The sequence below is a fragment of the Ceratotherium simum genome, chromosome 2 (genome assembly GCF_057802395.1).
Source record: "Ceratotherium simum simum isolate JZ-2026a chromosome 2, ASM5780239v1, whole genome shotgun sequence".
NCBI classification, from domain to species: domain Eukaryota; kingdom Metazoa; phylum Chordata; class Mammalia; order Perissodactyla; family Rhinocerotidae; genus Ceratotherium; species Ceratotherium simum.
The window spans coordinates 98,484,990-98,500,063 of record NC_141901.1 but is presented as its reverse complement, the minus strand read 5'-3'; the positions used below and the strand labels follow the sequence as shown (position 1 = coordinate 98,500,063).

Sequence of the window (15,074 nt, the reverse complement as noted above, 5' to 3'; positions counted from 1 at the left end):
GTACCTGCTTAGTGTCTTGTTCTTGCTGTTGAACAACAAAAATACTTTGAGTTTATTTACTTCAACGTTAATATGACTTAATTTTTTTCCTATGTAGAGGACAGTTTTGTTACATTGCAAGTTCTTTATTTTACTATATTTTGCTAAATGTGTCCTTTATTATTAATAATAAGCTTGATGAGTGAAAGTTCTTTAAGTTTCTCTTCAAACTCCTTGTAAAACAGATTTATTCTGTTTCTAAAATAAGCAGCCATTTATGGTTAATTCTTTTAATGTAAATTTATGCATAAAGTAGTTTTTACAAGTTTAAATTTAGCTGCTCTCCTATAAGCCTGTTTGTTGAGTCTGGTAAAGCCATACAATGCACTAAGCTGTCTTCCTCCCCCTCCCACTTAAGATTAATTATTTGAGTTAAGCTTTCAATCTGCAAGCTTCCCTCTAAGGACAGCGAGCCTGAGTCAAGCAGCAGATTGAGCGTGGAGAGTGCCAGGACGGTCACGAGGGGCTGACTTGTCACTCTGCTGCTAGGACGATTGTGTCACCCCACAGCCATCGTCACATGCCTTTGGGCCCTGGCAGCACGCCAGGCCTGAGCTGGTGCCGTGGGGGTTCAAGACGTGGTTAAAGCAGTGTTGTTTTCCACATCCACCCGCCACTGTGGTTTTGTTGCACAGAATCAATATAAGTGAAGCATTGTCAGCCAAATCCTGAAATCGGTAATTTAGACCATAAAGTGGAGGTAGCAAGGTGAGACAGGAGATTGAATAAAAGAATTATAGAACATTTATAAGCCATGGGCCATTAAGTCCTTTAACGTGTATCTTATTTCATTTTCCCAACATCTGTGAAGTAAGTATTATGCCCATTTTGCAGATGAAGAAGTGGAATTCCACAGAGATAAAATAATGTATTAATTCTTGGACATTGAGTAAGTGATAGATTTGTGTATGGAATTCAGATCTGAGAGCCAAACCAACATCCTCAATTCTCCTTGTTTTTAGTCACATAACACCCAATGTTATTTTGTACCTTTGTATACATTAAAGAAATGTAATTATTTAGAATTAATTATTGATTTTCTTTCTTACTGGACTGCACGTCCGTGAGAACAGGATCCATGCTGGTTTTGTTCAACGTGATATCTCCAGGACTAAACACTTGGCTTGTGCTCATTAAATGCTCCCTGTCCCACACCCGCTCTGGTTTTTGGAGGGGGGCAGTGAGGCCAGGGTTTCCACTACATTGTGTTGACTGTCTTAGGTAAGAACGTGATGCATGGCCAGTCTAGGCCAGTGTGACCCTGGACAATTGGAGAAGGCTTGCTGGGGGAGCCAACCTTCTTAGATGGAAATACAGTAATTTCTGACTGTAACCTGTGCATAAGGCTGTTAGGGACCTCAAGTACTTCGTTCTCAAAAAGGGACTGTTCATTGTAGAGGAATCACAGTAAGGACGGGGAAATGCTGATGTCTCTGTAATATAGATTCTGCTGCTCTATTTAAAATTTTTTTCCTTTTTTTTTTTTAAAAGAAAAAATCAGACAAAGATATGCAGACTTGCCTGGAGAATTGCACATTATTGAACTTGAAAAGGATAAGAATGGACTTGGACTCAGCCTTGCTGGTAATAGAGACAGGTCACGCCTGAGCATCTTTGTGGTGGGAATTAACCCGGAAGGACCTGCTGCCATTGACGGACGAATGCGTATTGGAGATGAACTCTTAGAGGTGAGGGGCGTATATTTTTAATTTCTCTTTTGGTGAGGTGAAAGGGTGCAGGGGAAAATGAGGTGAACGGGAAGGATGTTACAAATTATATTTTCTTAAACTATTTAAAATCATTTTCCAAAGCAAGAACAAAAATCACATTGTTGCTTGCAAATGCTATTTGCTCCTTGAGTAAAAACTAGTCTCACAAAATAATTTAGGAGCCCTTAAGTAAAAGCTCATGGAAACATACTAAAAGAATAGGGCTTATTTTTAATATAAATTCCAAAAGGTTCAAAACTAATTTGTGTGTTAATCTAAAATTGTTAGTGTTTATCAAAATTCTCTTTGGGTTTTGAATTAACCATAAGTATGACATTTTTTGTTGTTGTTGTATAGTTTTTTGGGAAGGTGTTAGAACCAACAAAACTTTGTGAGTTGGTTGTCAAGGTTTGGTTAGTATCTGTGAAGTAGGTGATGTGGCCACATAGGTTACTTACTGAGGAACAGGCTAGAGATAAGAGAAGCTGAGGAGATGACTGATCCTCTGCTGATTACTCTCTAGGTTTCATCAATAATCTGAAAAGGCTATTCTTATCTTCCTAAACTTAAAGTCAGAGTTTCTGTTCTGAGTTTATCTTAGTTTGATTTTCGTTTTCTTGTTCACTCACTCATTCATTCCACTAATATTTTTTGAGTGTCTCTTAGGACTGGATGCAGAAAAGACATGAATACATCCAGACCCTTCATTCTGATAGCTCACAGTCTAGAGGAAGAAAACAGACATGAAGAGATTGTTGTACTACAAAATGAAAAATATAATAATAATCATAACAGCTATTATGTACTCGATATCAAACACAGCAGCCTCTCTCACAGGTGAGGTCCCAGAGTACATAGGAGTCAACGTCAGGCATTTGACTTCTCGGCTCTGTGTTAACCAGTGTGCTCTAAGGCCTCTTGGATAAAATGCTCCAACACTGGAGGTTTGGGGGAGCTGAGTCGCGGAGGACCCCGAGTATCAGACTGCTCCCTTAAAGTGAGAGCTCACTGATGTTGCATTTTACGATTTCCTCTTCAGACTTGGACTCAGATTAGAATTCACAATCCTCCATAGTCTGACCTAATAATATCCACAGCCAAAGCTTGTCAGACACAATGCAAGACCATTAGTACCCACCTCTCCTCCAAGCCCTGGCAGCTTCTCCCCATCTAGAACCTGTTTCCACAAAGAAGTCACTTCTGGAATTACTTTTCTTGTCTTGTTCTTTTGTGAAATGGCATCAAGAAAGGGACCCACATTGGGTATAGCGACCAGCATAGTCGTTAAATAAATAAAAATCAAAGGTGACGGTATGTATTAACCAATGAAATTCATTACTTCAAGTTTATTTCCTTTGGTTGGTGTTTAGAAGCTTCTTCAGAGATGAGACTGATGTGGTGGTGGTGGTGAGAACGATAAAAGTAAAACTAATTTACTGAGTTATTACTAGCGCTGTGCCTATGCACTCACACATTTGTATTCAATGTTCTTAGGAGCCCTGTATAGTAAGTAGTGTTGTTATCCTCATTTTTTGGATAAGAAAACTGTGTGAGTAGCTTGCCTAATACTGCAGAACTAAGTTACTAGGTCGCAATAAGAACTCAGGCTTGCCTGACCCCTAGATCCATGCTCTAAGCACTGAAGTGTACTGTGTTCCCCGTGGTACTTCAGCCAAACCCTGTTTGTGCAGATTCATGAGAATCCGGATTTATGATGCTCTGATCTTTAGGGAATCATGTATGTTAAGTCACTCTGTTGTGTACATGTACCTAGACACAGACTTCCTGTCTTGCGTGGTATATGGACACGTTCCAAAGGCTCTAATTGGGAGCATGAAGATTCTAGTTCTGTTCTCTCAACCTTATTAAGACTCAAGGTGGGCCGGGGGGACCCCGAGGGCCGGGTGGAAGGAGGGAGGGGTCCGTACTTGGCACCCCAGCCCGGCCACAGGGCCACCAGGCCACACGGCCACACCAGCGCCCCCTGCCGTGAGCTGGAGCCCAAGCCAGGCGGGGCAGGGCAGGCAGAGCAGCTTGCCTGGCTCCCACCATGAGCACCGAGCTCAACGTGTCTGTGTACCCCTCCACTCCTGCCTGCTCTGCAGCCTGCCACAAGGGCATGGATTACCAGGACCGGGTCCACCGCAGTTACCTGGAACTGGTCACCTCCAGCCACGGCTCCGTGCAGGCCCTCTCCTGGAGGAAGCTCTACCTGAGCAGGGCCAAGCTGAAGGCCTCCAGCCAGACCCCTGCTCTCCTCCCGGGCTTCGCCATGGTGGCCATGGTGGAGATGCAGCTGAGGATGTAGTACCAGTACCCGTGGCCGCTGCTCATCGCCTTCAGCGCCTGCACCATGGTGCTGATGGCCGTGCACCTCTTCACCCTGCTCATCAGCACCTGCATCCTGCCCAACATGGAGGCCGTGAGCAGCATCCACAACCTCAACTCCATCAGCGAGTCGCCGCACGAGCTCATGCACCCCTACGTTGAGCTGGCCTGGGGCTTCTCTATTGTGCTGGGCACCCTGCTGTTCCTGGCCTAGGTGGCGCTGCTCTGCTGGATCAAGTTCCTGCCGGTGGACGCGCGCCACCAGCCCGGCCACCCAGCAGGCCCCGGGCAGGCCGCCCTCGTGTCTACCATCGTCATGGTGCCCATGGGCCTCATCTTCGTGGTCTTCACCATCCGAGTTTGCACCACAAAACTGAGTGGCACAACCGTGAGGTCGAGGAGCTACACAAGCTCAAGGTGCAGCAGGACGGGCATGAGCACAACCTGCAGGTCGTGTGAGGTGCGGCCCTGAGGGCTAAGGCCACCTTGGCCGGGAGCCGAGCACAAATCACCTGCATTTTGGAGAATTTCAAAAATGCAAATTTCTAAAGAGGCTGCGTAGACTCTGCCAGATAGATCAAAACCAGAGTTTTACTTCTGTCTTAGCATTGTAAAACCTAGATCATTTTCTCTTAGAAAATGGAAATCTTTAATTACAAGGAAAAAAAATGACTCAAGGTGGAAGGCCTGTGGGACCCAGACTAGCAGGAGCATTGGTGCTTTATTTCTTTGTCTGACGTTTTATTGGATACGGGTGACAGATGAGCTGAGGCTGCAGAGGAATGAGTGTTGTACAGGCTGTAGGCAGAAGTCAACACTGTGTACGGGGCATGAGCACTGGGCTTGTAACTCCTACTTTAACTTCTCCCAGTTCTTTCAGTCATTAGCTGCATTTCAGAAGGGGCTTAACACTGCCTGGCACAGAGCTGAGTGTTGGTTAAGTCACCTTCCTCCCTCGCAGACAGGAACGTCGGGTGTGTGTTTGCCAGGCTGAGGTGGAAGAGCCCCCTGGGGCAAGAAGGGATACTGACTTCTCGCCACAGGGGACCCTCCTGTTCCTGCCTTTGACTTTGGCCCTTTTGTGGCTATTCAGCAACTGGATCTTCATTCCAAGATGGGAAGAGCAAGAAGGTTAAACATGGCAGTGAGTTAATCCCCCTCCACGCCCCCCTGAGTCTCTTCTTTAAAAAAAAAGAGGTAAATGAAAGTATGTTGGAACACATTCTAGCGTCGTAAATCCTTGGCTAGTTATTTATCTTCTCTGACCCTCGGTTACTTCCTTTGTCAACGGAAATTATTTATTCATTCAGCAAGCATCACACGTGCATCTGTCATGGAGGAGGAGTCTGTGAACAGGGTGCTGGTCTTACTGGGGTGGACGAGATCCGTGGTGCCTGCTCTCATAGACTGTACAGTCTAGTGATGTACGGCATCAACCTCAGACAGTGTTGTTATGAGAATCAGTGAGAAAGATATGTCAAGTTTTGCCACAGTATCTGGCACGTAGTAATGCCGTAATACATTTCAGCTGATATTGTTTGTAAAATAATATTTTCATGTGGATTTGTGTATTTCAGTTCTCTTTAGTTTGCCTATAGTAACGCATTTGTCTCTGAAAGCATGTCCCAGAGGGTGGCCATCTTCTTCTTCCTCTGTAGCTCCGTGCAGCACCCTGAAAAGCTGAGAGAATGGGAAGATGTGCGTAGTGGCTTCCTAAGCGGTTATAACCCTTCTTCTTCTCATGTGACTTTGGCTCTAGGTCAGGGTGACAGGGGAAAAAAATTGTGTGGGGAACATTTCCCCGTTACTTTTCATAGCAGAGGAGCTGAGGTTAGTTTTTGTAGCTGATGTGTGAGGAGTTTGTATGCAGCATAATGTCACATCCAGGGTGCTTTTGAACTGAGCATAGGAAATTGACTTAGTGATGAGAACCAGGGGAGCTAATGGCCAGCGTTACAGCCCCTGCCCCTGGGTATTGCGGGTGCTCGAGGGTAGCAGGACACTGCGTTACGTGGGTGGCTTTTACTGTGGGCTTCGACGTGACACCCACTAGGTCTCTGGGCCAGAGCACGTCTCGTGCGTTTGCTCACCCACCCACAGGCCATTTAATTTTGTGGTTTCTCTCCTCAACTGAGGTAAAGTTATCGTGTCTTGATTATTTCTACGACTCTACTATTTGCTTGTTATTTCTCATTATTGCTTTGTTGTTACTGTTATGTTATTACTTTGCTCACAGCCTCCTTTTATTAATAGTTGATCTGACTTCTTTTAGGCCCTAAGATGAGGCTAACTTACAGGAAGCAGTAAAGAGAATGTTCAGATGTACGTTGTGGCTTCTTTGAAGTCAGAAGTTCTGCTCTGTAGAGCCGTGTCCGTGACTGATTTCTGGCACGACCTTCCCAGCAGTGTTGTAGCCGTGGGACTGCACTGTGACCCTGAAAGGGCAGTCAGCAAGTTCTCTCGGTCGAGGGCCCAGTTCACGTATGAAAGAAATCTTACATCCAGTCCCTGGAAGACAGCGTGATTACATCTCAGCTTCTTCACCTGTTACTGCAGTGCTGGTGTGGGGGTGCTGAATTAGTTTCAGAAGGTATTAGCATATAATTACCATGTAGACTGGAATGAGACTTGCACTTTCCCTAAGCAATTAGTCCCAGAAAATACACAGGCCTGGTCATGGGCATGGTGCTGTCACATGAATATAGGATTTATTTATAATCTTCCCAGTGGTGCAAGTGTGGGAAGAGAGCTGATAGTGCTGTGTGGGGAGCTGGAGTGATCTGTCAGGTTACATTGTGGAACATTGTGGGTAGCACAAGAAGTGCACAGTTGATTGGGCTGCTTTTAAGAGCTGTGTCTTGTCTGGCTCCCACCTCCTTCCAGAGAGAAGAAGTCCATTCCCTTTGTAACGTTTACCTGCAGGATAACCCAGATTAAACTTGTTATTTTTGCACGCGTATAATATGTTTATTTAAGAACTAATAATAAATGGCGTGAATACTTCCCATGTTTGCCAGGGAATAAGACATAGAACTACAGGTAAACTCAGATCTTACTGTCTGGCGATAGTTATTTTATAAGAGAAAAAAACCAAACCCTAAAAGTTAAATGGCTGACCCAGGTACACGTAGCTGCTTCATGCCAAAACTCCTGCCTGAGGGCCCTTTCCACTGCACTAGCCCCGACAGCTGATCCTGCACATTCTGCTTGTTGCCAGTGAATCATTGTTGAAATCTTTTGGACGACTTAGATGTGTTTTAGAAGCACAGTGCAGCAGTCAATAAATTACTAGCTTTTGTGCCTCCATAGATAAGACTCTTTCTGATTAGCAGTCGAAAGCTTCTGTCATCTCAGGTTGGCACGTTAGATGATTACCATACGAGGATGTAATTTTGTCAAGTGTACTTCTTAATGTGCTAAGTACGCCCTAGGAGGCCTCACAGAATAAAATGTCCCCTTGTAGGAACACTAGTTTGAGGAACAGAGAGAAGAGTAAGGATTTCAAAATTGCAATAAAATTACTTTTTCCTACAGTTTTATTACCAGCTATAGATTTATGGTAGCTTAAAATGTGAAAATAAATTGATCGATCAACTTTTTTATTATGGCAATGGTTTCAGGAGTGTCAAAACATATCAAATTTTACATTTTAAATATGTGATTTATTGTATGTCTATTATGTCTCAATAAGGCTGTTAAAAAATTGGTTGATCAAACCTGACAAATATAAATTCTGTAGGCAGGTCCTGAATATGACCTTCCCATATGCAAAGCTGAAGGCACCCCATTTTGTGCCTCTTACGCTAGTCTGCAGCCTAGCGCACGGCTCTGAGAGTCAGCAGAAGGAGGCGGTGCTGGCTGAGTGGGCAGCCTCACTCGAGACACGGTGGTGGCGCCTCTGCTGTGTGTGCAGCGTTTTCCTTCCTTCACAGTGCGGTCCCCTCGTCCTAGCAGCACTGTAACCGGTGGCTCTCTGAGTCTTGCTAGATCATCTTCCCTAGTAATCCATTGTGTTATATCCAGTTTGACTTACAAAAAGACGTGCTGGTTAAGAGAACCTTGGGGGTGGGGGAGCTGTATTGGGAATTGAGCCAACATTGAATACTTACTATTTGCAAGGCAGTGCTAAATTCCTCACGTGCATTCTCTCTCTCAACTTTCACAACAACCCTCTGAAAGCGATGCTGTTTTCATCCCCATTTCACATAAGGAAACGGAGGCATAAAGGGGCAGAATCAAGATACCGACACTGGCTTTTCTGACCATAAAGGCTGTGTTCTGAAGGTATTTAGTTCTGGATTAACAATGATTCTAGAAGATAATAAGTGACTCTCTCATCATTTTGTAGTTTTGATAGATGTAGATTAATGCAGTTAATCCAGTACTAGTTTAAAATATCTGAGAGAGTTTCTCACAATGCAATACCATGTTACTCTTTTTATTATCTTAAAATTTAAAGAGAAGAATGCAGTCAGTAAAATTATACCCATCTCGCAAGAAGCAAAGAAGAGAAATAATCTTCTTTTGAGGTTGATTTTGCCCAATTTGAGAGCTTCTCTGAATTTCATAGTTTAAGAGCTTTCCCCCTCAGTACCATTACAGAGTTGAGTTTTATTTTCAGGCTGCAGGAAATGTTGTGTAAACCCAGCTCGTTTTGGGGTTGCCTCCTTCTTTTCTGTGTTGCCTGCAGTGGAGTCTCTGGACTCTCTTTCTGCAGTTTTGTTTCTGTCTCTGGCCTGTTGGGGGAAGAGTTTTGAATTATTTAGTCACACTTCCTGTCCTTATGCCACTGAAATATTTAGGCTAAAAATCTGTGTTCTTCCTGATCTCTTAGAGGGAGAACAGTCATTCCATTTTATTTTTGCTCTACAGAAGTTTTATGTGAGATTGCTACAGTGAGACACATTATCTTAAAATCATGGAGAGAAAGTGCCACAAAAGCAGAGGGTAAACCAAGGAGACGATTGGAGAAACTTAGATTGCGAGGAAGAAATATACAAATAGGGATAGGAAGGTGTGCTGGGGAAGAGACTTGTTTGGAAAGAATAGCTGGTTTTCAGCAGAGCCTCTAGAGACTCGCCTGCAGTTTTCCTCCGTCTTATGGGATGTGTTGGGCGGGTTCTCTGGCCTCGTTCCCTCCTCTCTCCAGGTTCCCCCACTTCCTTTCCATCCTTCTCATGTGTCGTCGTGACCGAACTGGAATACAGTCTGGGAAGATATGCTCTTAGGTCACAGAGAAGGGTTTTCCTATATCACCCTCAACATATAATTTATTTTTGTGTTTTGCTTTATTTACACAAGAGAAATTTCTTAAGGTCACTATACAATCTTAAGGGACGAAGTCTGAAAGAAAAGTGTTAATGAATTCTTATTCCAAATTTGACTAACAATATCAAACAGCTGCTTAAACTCATCAAAAATGAGGTTGTGTATGTGTTTTAATTATAGTCTTTAAGTAGGCCTAAAATCAGTAATCTAATCTGAAAATCAGATGTTCTACCCAAAAGACTAACTGTTAGCCTATTTCTCATTATTTTAAGTCAGGAAAAATTGTGCATTACATGTCAATCCCAAACCGACCCCCGCCCCCAATTTCCTAAAATATGGCTAAATACAGTACAAATAATTGTATATCGGTAGCACAGAATCATGTTAAGATGCAAAGTGTCTGATATTGCATCAGAATCACCAGGTAGTGTGACTGCTGACGCACAGTTGCTTTGCGTCAGTGACATGGTCTCTGGTGGCGCCCTGGCGTCCGCTGCACCTCCTCCTTGTGGACACTGGGTATGCGGTTCAGGATGTCTCCCTGTGCTTCTGTGTTTGAACGCAGCTCGGGACTTTCCCTCACAGTGTTTTGTTTAGAATGTTTTACTTTGTATTGGGGATATGGATGTAAATGTTTCCTGTATAAACATTTACTGAAAAATATTGTATTGAGAGGATATGTAGACCTTATGAAGTATGAACATGTATTAAAAATCAAAAACTGTTCTCTCAGGGAAACCTCATCTGGGGATGGATTACCCATATCTGTTTTTTCTTCCTTTTAAAAAAGCTTTTATTATGGTTAATTTTTGACGTCTACCAAGTAAACAGAATAATGTACTGAAATCCTTTTGTGTGGCTGTCACACAGTCCAACAGTTACCCACACGCTGCCATTTGCACATCATCTGTCCCTCCATACACCTACCCTGCCTCGGCTATTGTTATTTCTATAGTCTTGTGTGTGGTAAAATTTACATAAAATGAGGTGCACAGATCTTACCTGTGCGATTTTTGACAACTGTATACACCTGTATAACCCAGACGCTATCATCCCCCCCTTCCCAGAAATCTTCTCGTGTCCTTTCCCGTTGGAGCCTCCAACCCCATCCTGGGAGGCAACCGCTCCACTGATTGTTTTGTTTTCACCTTTGATTAGTGTTTCCTGATGTAGAACATCCTGTAAATGGGGCGTGCAGTATGTACTCCTTTGAGTCCAGCCTCGTTGACTCGGCGTGTCTTAGTAGTTCGTGGCATGTATTAGTAGTTGCATGTATGAGTGGTTCGTTCCTTTCTGTTGCTGAATAGCATTCCCTTGTATAACTGTACCACAGTCTGTTTATCAGTTTACCTATGGATGAACGTTTGAATTTTTTCCAGAGTTTTGACTATAATAAATAAAGCTGCTATGAACATTTATGTGACAGGTCTTTTTGAAGACAAATATTTTCCTTTCTCTTGGGTGAATATTCATGGTAAATTACTGGGACACAGGGTAGTTGTGTGTTTAACTTAAAAAGAATTTGCTAACCCTTTTCCCCAAGTGGTTGGCAATTAAACATTCCCACCAGCAGAGTATAAGTGTTTTGGTTGTCTCCCATCCTTAGCTGCTCTGGTGGTGGGTAGTGGTTCCTCATTGTGGCTTTAATTTGCATTTTCCTGATGACTGATGATGTTGAACATTTTTCTTGTGTTTAGTAGCCATTCAGATATATTCTTTTATAGAGTATGTATTCAAGTCCTTCCCCATTTTTAATTAGGTTGTTTGTCTTTTTGTAATTGAATTGAATGTAGGAGTTCTTTATGTATTCTGGATACTAGTTCTTTATCAGATATATGATTTATGGATCTTTTCCATCAATCTGTGGCTTGTCTGGCTTTTTTTTTGCTTTTTTTTTTGGTGAGGAAGATTGTCCCTGAGCTAACATCTGTACCAACCTTCCTCTATCTTTTGTATGTGGGATGCCACCACAGCATGACTTGATGACTGGTGTGTAGGGTCACACCCAGAATCCGAACCTGCGAACCCCAGGCCACCAAAGCGGAGCACACGAACTTAACCACTACACCACCGGCCAGGCCCGCTTGTCTGTTTTCTTAATCTTTATCTTTTTATGTACAGACGTTCTTAGTTTTGATGAAATCTTATTTATTCATTTTTTCTTTCATAGTTATTGTCCTAGCTAGGAATCTTTGCCTACCTCAGGTCACGACAATATTGTCCTATTTTTTCTTCTAAAAACTTTATAGTTTTAGCTTTTATGTTTAGTTCTAGGATCTATCTTGGATTAATTTTGTGTGTGGTGTGAGGTAGAGGTTGAGGTTTCTTTTTTCCATGTGGATAGCCAGTTGTTCCAGCACCATTTGTTGAAGAGACTCTTCTTTCCCGTTGAATTCCTTTGCACCTTTGTAAAAAGTCAAATGACCACATAACTGCGCGTCTATTTTCAGACTCTCAGTTCTCTTCTATTCCTCTGTTTGTCCTTTATGCCTTGATTACCATGTCGTTATAGCAACCCTTGAATTCAGATCGTGCCAAGTCCTGATTTTATTCTTGTTTTTCAAAATTGTTTTGGCTATTCTAGGTCCTTTGAATTTCCATGTGACTCTTAGAACCAACTTGCAAATTTCTATTTTTGAAAAAAGCCTGCTGATATTTTGGTTGAGATTGTATTGAATCTATAGTTTAATTTTAAGAGGGCATGTCCTCACAATATTGAGTCCAACTTATGAACGTGATTCTCTCCATTTAATTATTCATCTGCATTGTTTCATGATTTCCACTGTAGAACTTTTGCATTTTCAGTTAAGTGTATTCCTCTGTATTTTATATTTTTCAATGCTCTTTTAAGTGGAATTTTAAAATATTTTATTCTTTTTTGCTGCTAGTATATAGAAATACAATTGATTTTTATGTATTTATATATTGATCTTGTATCCTATAATCATGCTAAACTAACTTTTTGGTTCTAGTTGTTTTCTGTTGATTCCTTAGCATTTTCTAGAGGTAAACAATCATTTCATCTGTGTATAGGGAATTTTATTTCTTCCTTTTCAATCTTTAGGACCTTTTATCCTTCCTTCCTCCTTTCTTCCCCTCCACCTCTCTTTTTCTGTTTTTTGTCCCTAATCTCAGAGGGAAGGCATTTAGTGTTAGATGATTAAATAAGATCTTAGCCCGTAGGTTTTTCATCAGTGGCCTTTATCAAAATGAGGAAGTTCCCTTATATTTTTAATTTGATGAGGCTTTTTTTTAAAAATCAAATTTGACATTGTATTTTGTCAGATGCTTTTTCTGCACCTGTTTAGGTTATCCATGTATGTTTTTAAATGAAATTTTTTTTTAATTTTATTTATTTATTTTTTTCCCCCAAAGTCCCAGTAGATAGTTGTACATCATAGATGCACATCCTTCTAGTTGCTGTATGTGGGACGCAGCCTCAGCATGGCCGGAGAAGCGGTGTGTCGATGCACGCCTGGGATCCGAACCCAGGCCACCAGCAGCGGAGCACGTGCACTTAACCGCTAAGCCACGGGGCCAGCCCTAAATGAAATTTAAATATAACACAAAAGGACACTGACTTATGGGGTAGTCAAAACTCCTCATCATGGGGCCAGCCCAGTGGTGTAGTGGTTAAGTTCATGTGCTCCACTTCAGCGGCCTGGAGTTTGCAGGTTTGGATCCCAGGCATGGACTGGCACACCACTCATCAAGCCATGCTGTGGCAGCATCCCATGTAAAGAAGAGGGAGATGGGCATGCATGTTAGCCCAGGGCCAGTCTTCCTCAGCAAAGAGAGGAGGTTTGGCAATGGGTGTTAGCCCAGGGCTAATCTTCCTCACAAAACAAACAAACAAACAAAAAAACCCCTCCTTATCATAATATTCAAGGTCCTTTAAAAGATGTCCTTAATTACCTTTCCAGCTTCTGCCACTGCTTCTCCCGTTCTCCCTGTGATCCCGCCATGTTGGACACTTGAATAAGACCTCAGTGTAGACGTGCGTTTCCCTGATTCCATTCTTTGCCCAGGTATTTTATTCAGTCCACTTCTGCAGGTGTCTTTAAGACCTAGCTCAACTGTTTTGGCACAAGTTCATGACATTATTTTTGTTATTATCCTAAATAAAAATTCTTATTTAGATCTGGTATCTCTTCTTCGTATAGATTTTTTGAAATGTTTGTTAACTCTAGGTAATTGACTTGAAATTCAAAGGTAAGGATGACAGAATAAAAAAACAAGTATTGTTAGTTTTTATTTGTTGAAAATGTACTATTTTTTATAAGAGAGATGGCTTCTAATACCAGATGTATTTTTAATTAACTCTTTTTCTTGGATAAGTCCCTTACTCTGGTCACCTCTTAACTGTAAAATGGAAGAAAAGTCAAAAATATCTTGAAGAACCTTTCAAACTTAAGTGTTTTTGATTCTGGGGTCTAAATTTTTGCTTCTCAAACTTCAGCATTTCTGATCTCTACTCTGGGGAACAGAAAACCTATAAATCCTTTCTCAAAAATTTTACCAAATAAATCTATTTAGCCATATAATTGCTCTCAACCAAGGCTGTGTATCAGAATCATAGGACAGCTTCACCCCTGCCATCTCTGAAGGTGGAGCCTAGGTATGCTTTGTGCAAGTTACCTGGTTGATATACACAATAAATCTCATCAGGTGTCTAGATGTGAATTTTTGCTCTTGTCATAGAAGAACATTGACAAAAGTACCAGGAACCTCTGTAACCTGATTGCGGAAGATACAAGCATTTCCTGTTCAGTTCAGATTACACAACAATTGCATGAAGTAAAATGGTGTGTTCAGTGATAAAATGAGCAATTTTGACAAGCAATGCAAGGATCGTGAATGTGTCCTTGAACCCACAAAGGGCAAAGCAGAGATCCTTGCATGCTCCTTAGTACTGCTTTCTCTTCATCGTGGGTCTCTGTCTCCATCTGTCTCTTCTAAATGCCAAGAGAGTGGGGTTGATCTAGACGCAGGGGCTGTGGCTGGAAAAATGGGGCAGGAGGACAGGATGATTTCTCAGCTAAAGGCTCAAAATATCACAATTTAAAATTATTTTGACTCTAAATTTTATTGTCCATCCTTATTTATGTTTCCGGCCATGATACAAAAGTATTAGGTTAGCAAATAGGTTTTAATTCTGATTGATTCCCTAAGATGCTGAGTTATCGTAAAGGTGTTGCTGCTTATTGCTGTTTTTCTCTTTTTAACTTATAGAGTATGCCTTTTTTACATATTAAAGTAACATGTAATCATAAAAAATTTTAATTATACAGGTAAAAGTAGTACTGTCCCTTCTTTTAGCACTGCAGTCCATGAAAGTGAGTAATACTGCTGTTCCAGAAGTAACCACTGTCAACTCACCGTCCCTCCTAGTGGTCTCACATGTAGTCATGTGTGCGTCTGTGCAGACATAGATTTTACAATTCATACACACAAACAGAATCATATGGTACATACCTTTTTTATTGAATGATACATCATTTTCCATGTCAGAATAAATAATACTATAACAAACTGGTATATATGTCTTTGTGTACTTGTTTGAATAAATCTGTGGCATAAATTATATCAAATTATCTTTCTTTAGTGTTATAACCAGTTTCCCACCCCGCTAACAGTATGTGAGAGACGCTGTTCCCCCCAAAGCTAGCAAACCCTGGGTATTATCAGACCTTAGCCAACCTGACAGGCACACTCTTTTCACTGAAAAAA

General features: G+C 41.8%; 1 protein-coding gene and 1 pseudogene across 10 annotated transcripts in view; both read left to right on the top strand.

Annotated features, from left to right (window-relative positions):
• PATJ (PATJ crumbs cell polarity complex component) overlaps nt 1–15,074 on the top strand; it is a 308,284-nt gene that overhangs the window by 166,177 nt on the left and 127,033 nt on the right. For all 10 annotated transcript variants that reach the window (XM_087417183.1, XM_087417200.1, XM_087417192.1 and 7 more), the window contains one exon: nt 1,531–1,727. In XM_087417183.1, coding sequence (XP_087273309.1) covers nt 1,531–1,727 — 197 coding nt within the window. The remainder of the gene's footprint in view (nt 1–1,530; nt 1,728–15,074) is intronic.
• LOC147918108 (protein orai-2 pseudogene) lies at nt 2,504–7,694 on the top strand (annotated as a pseudogene).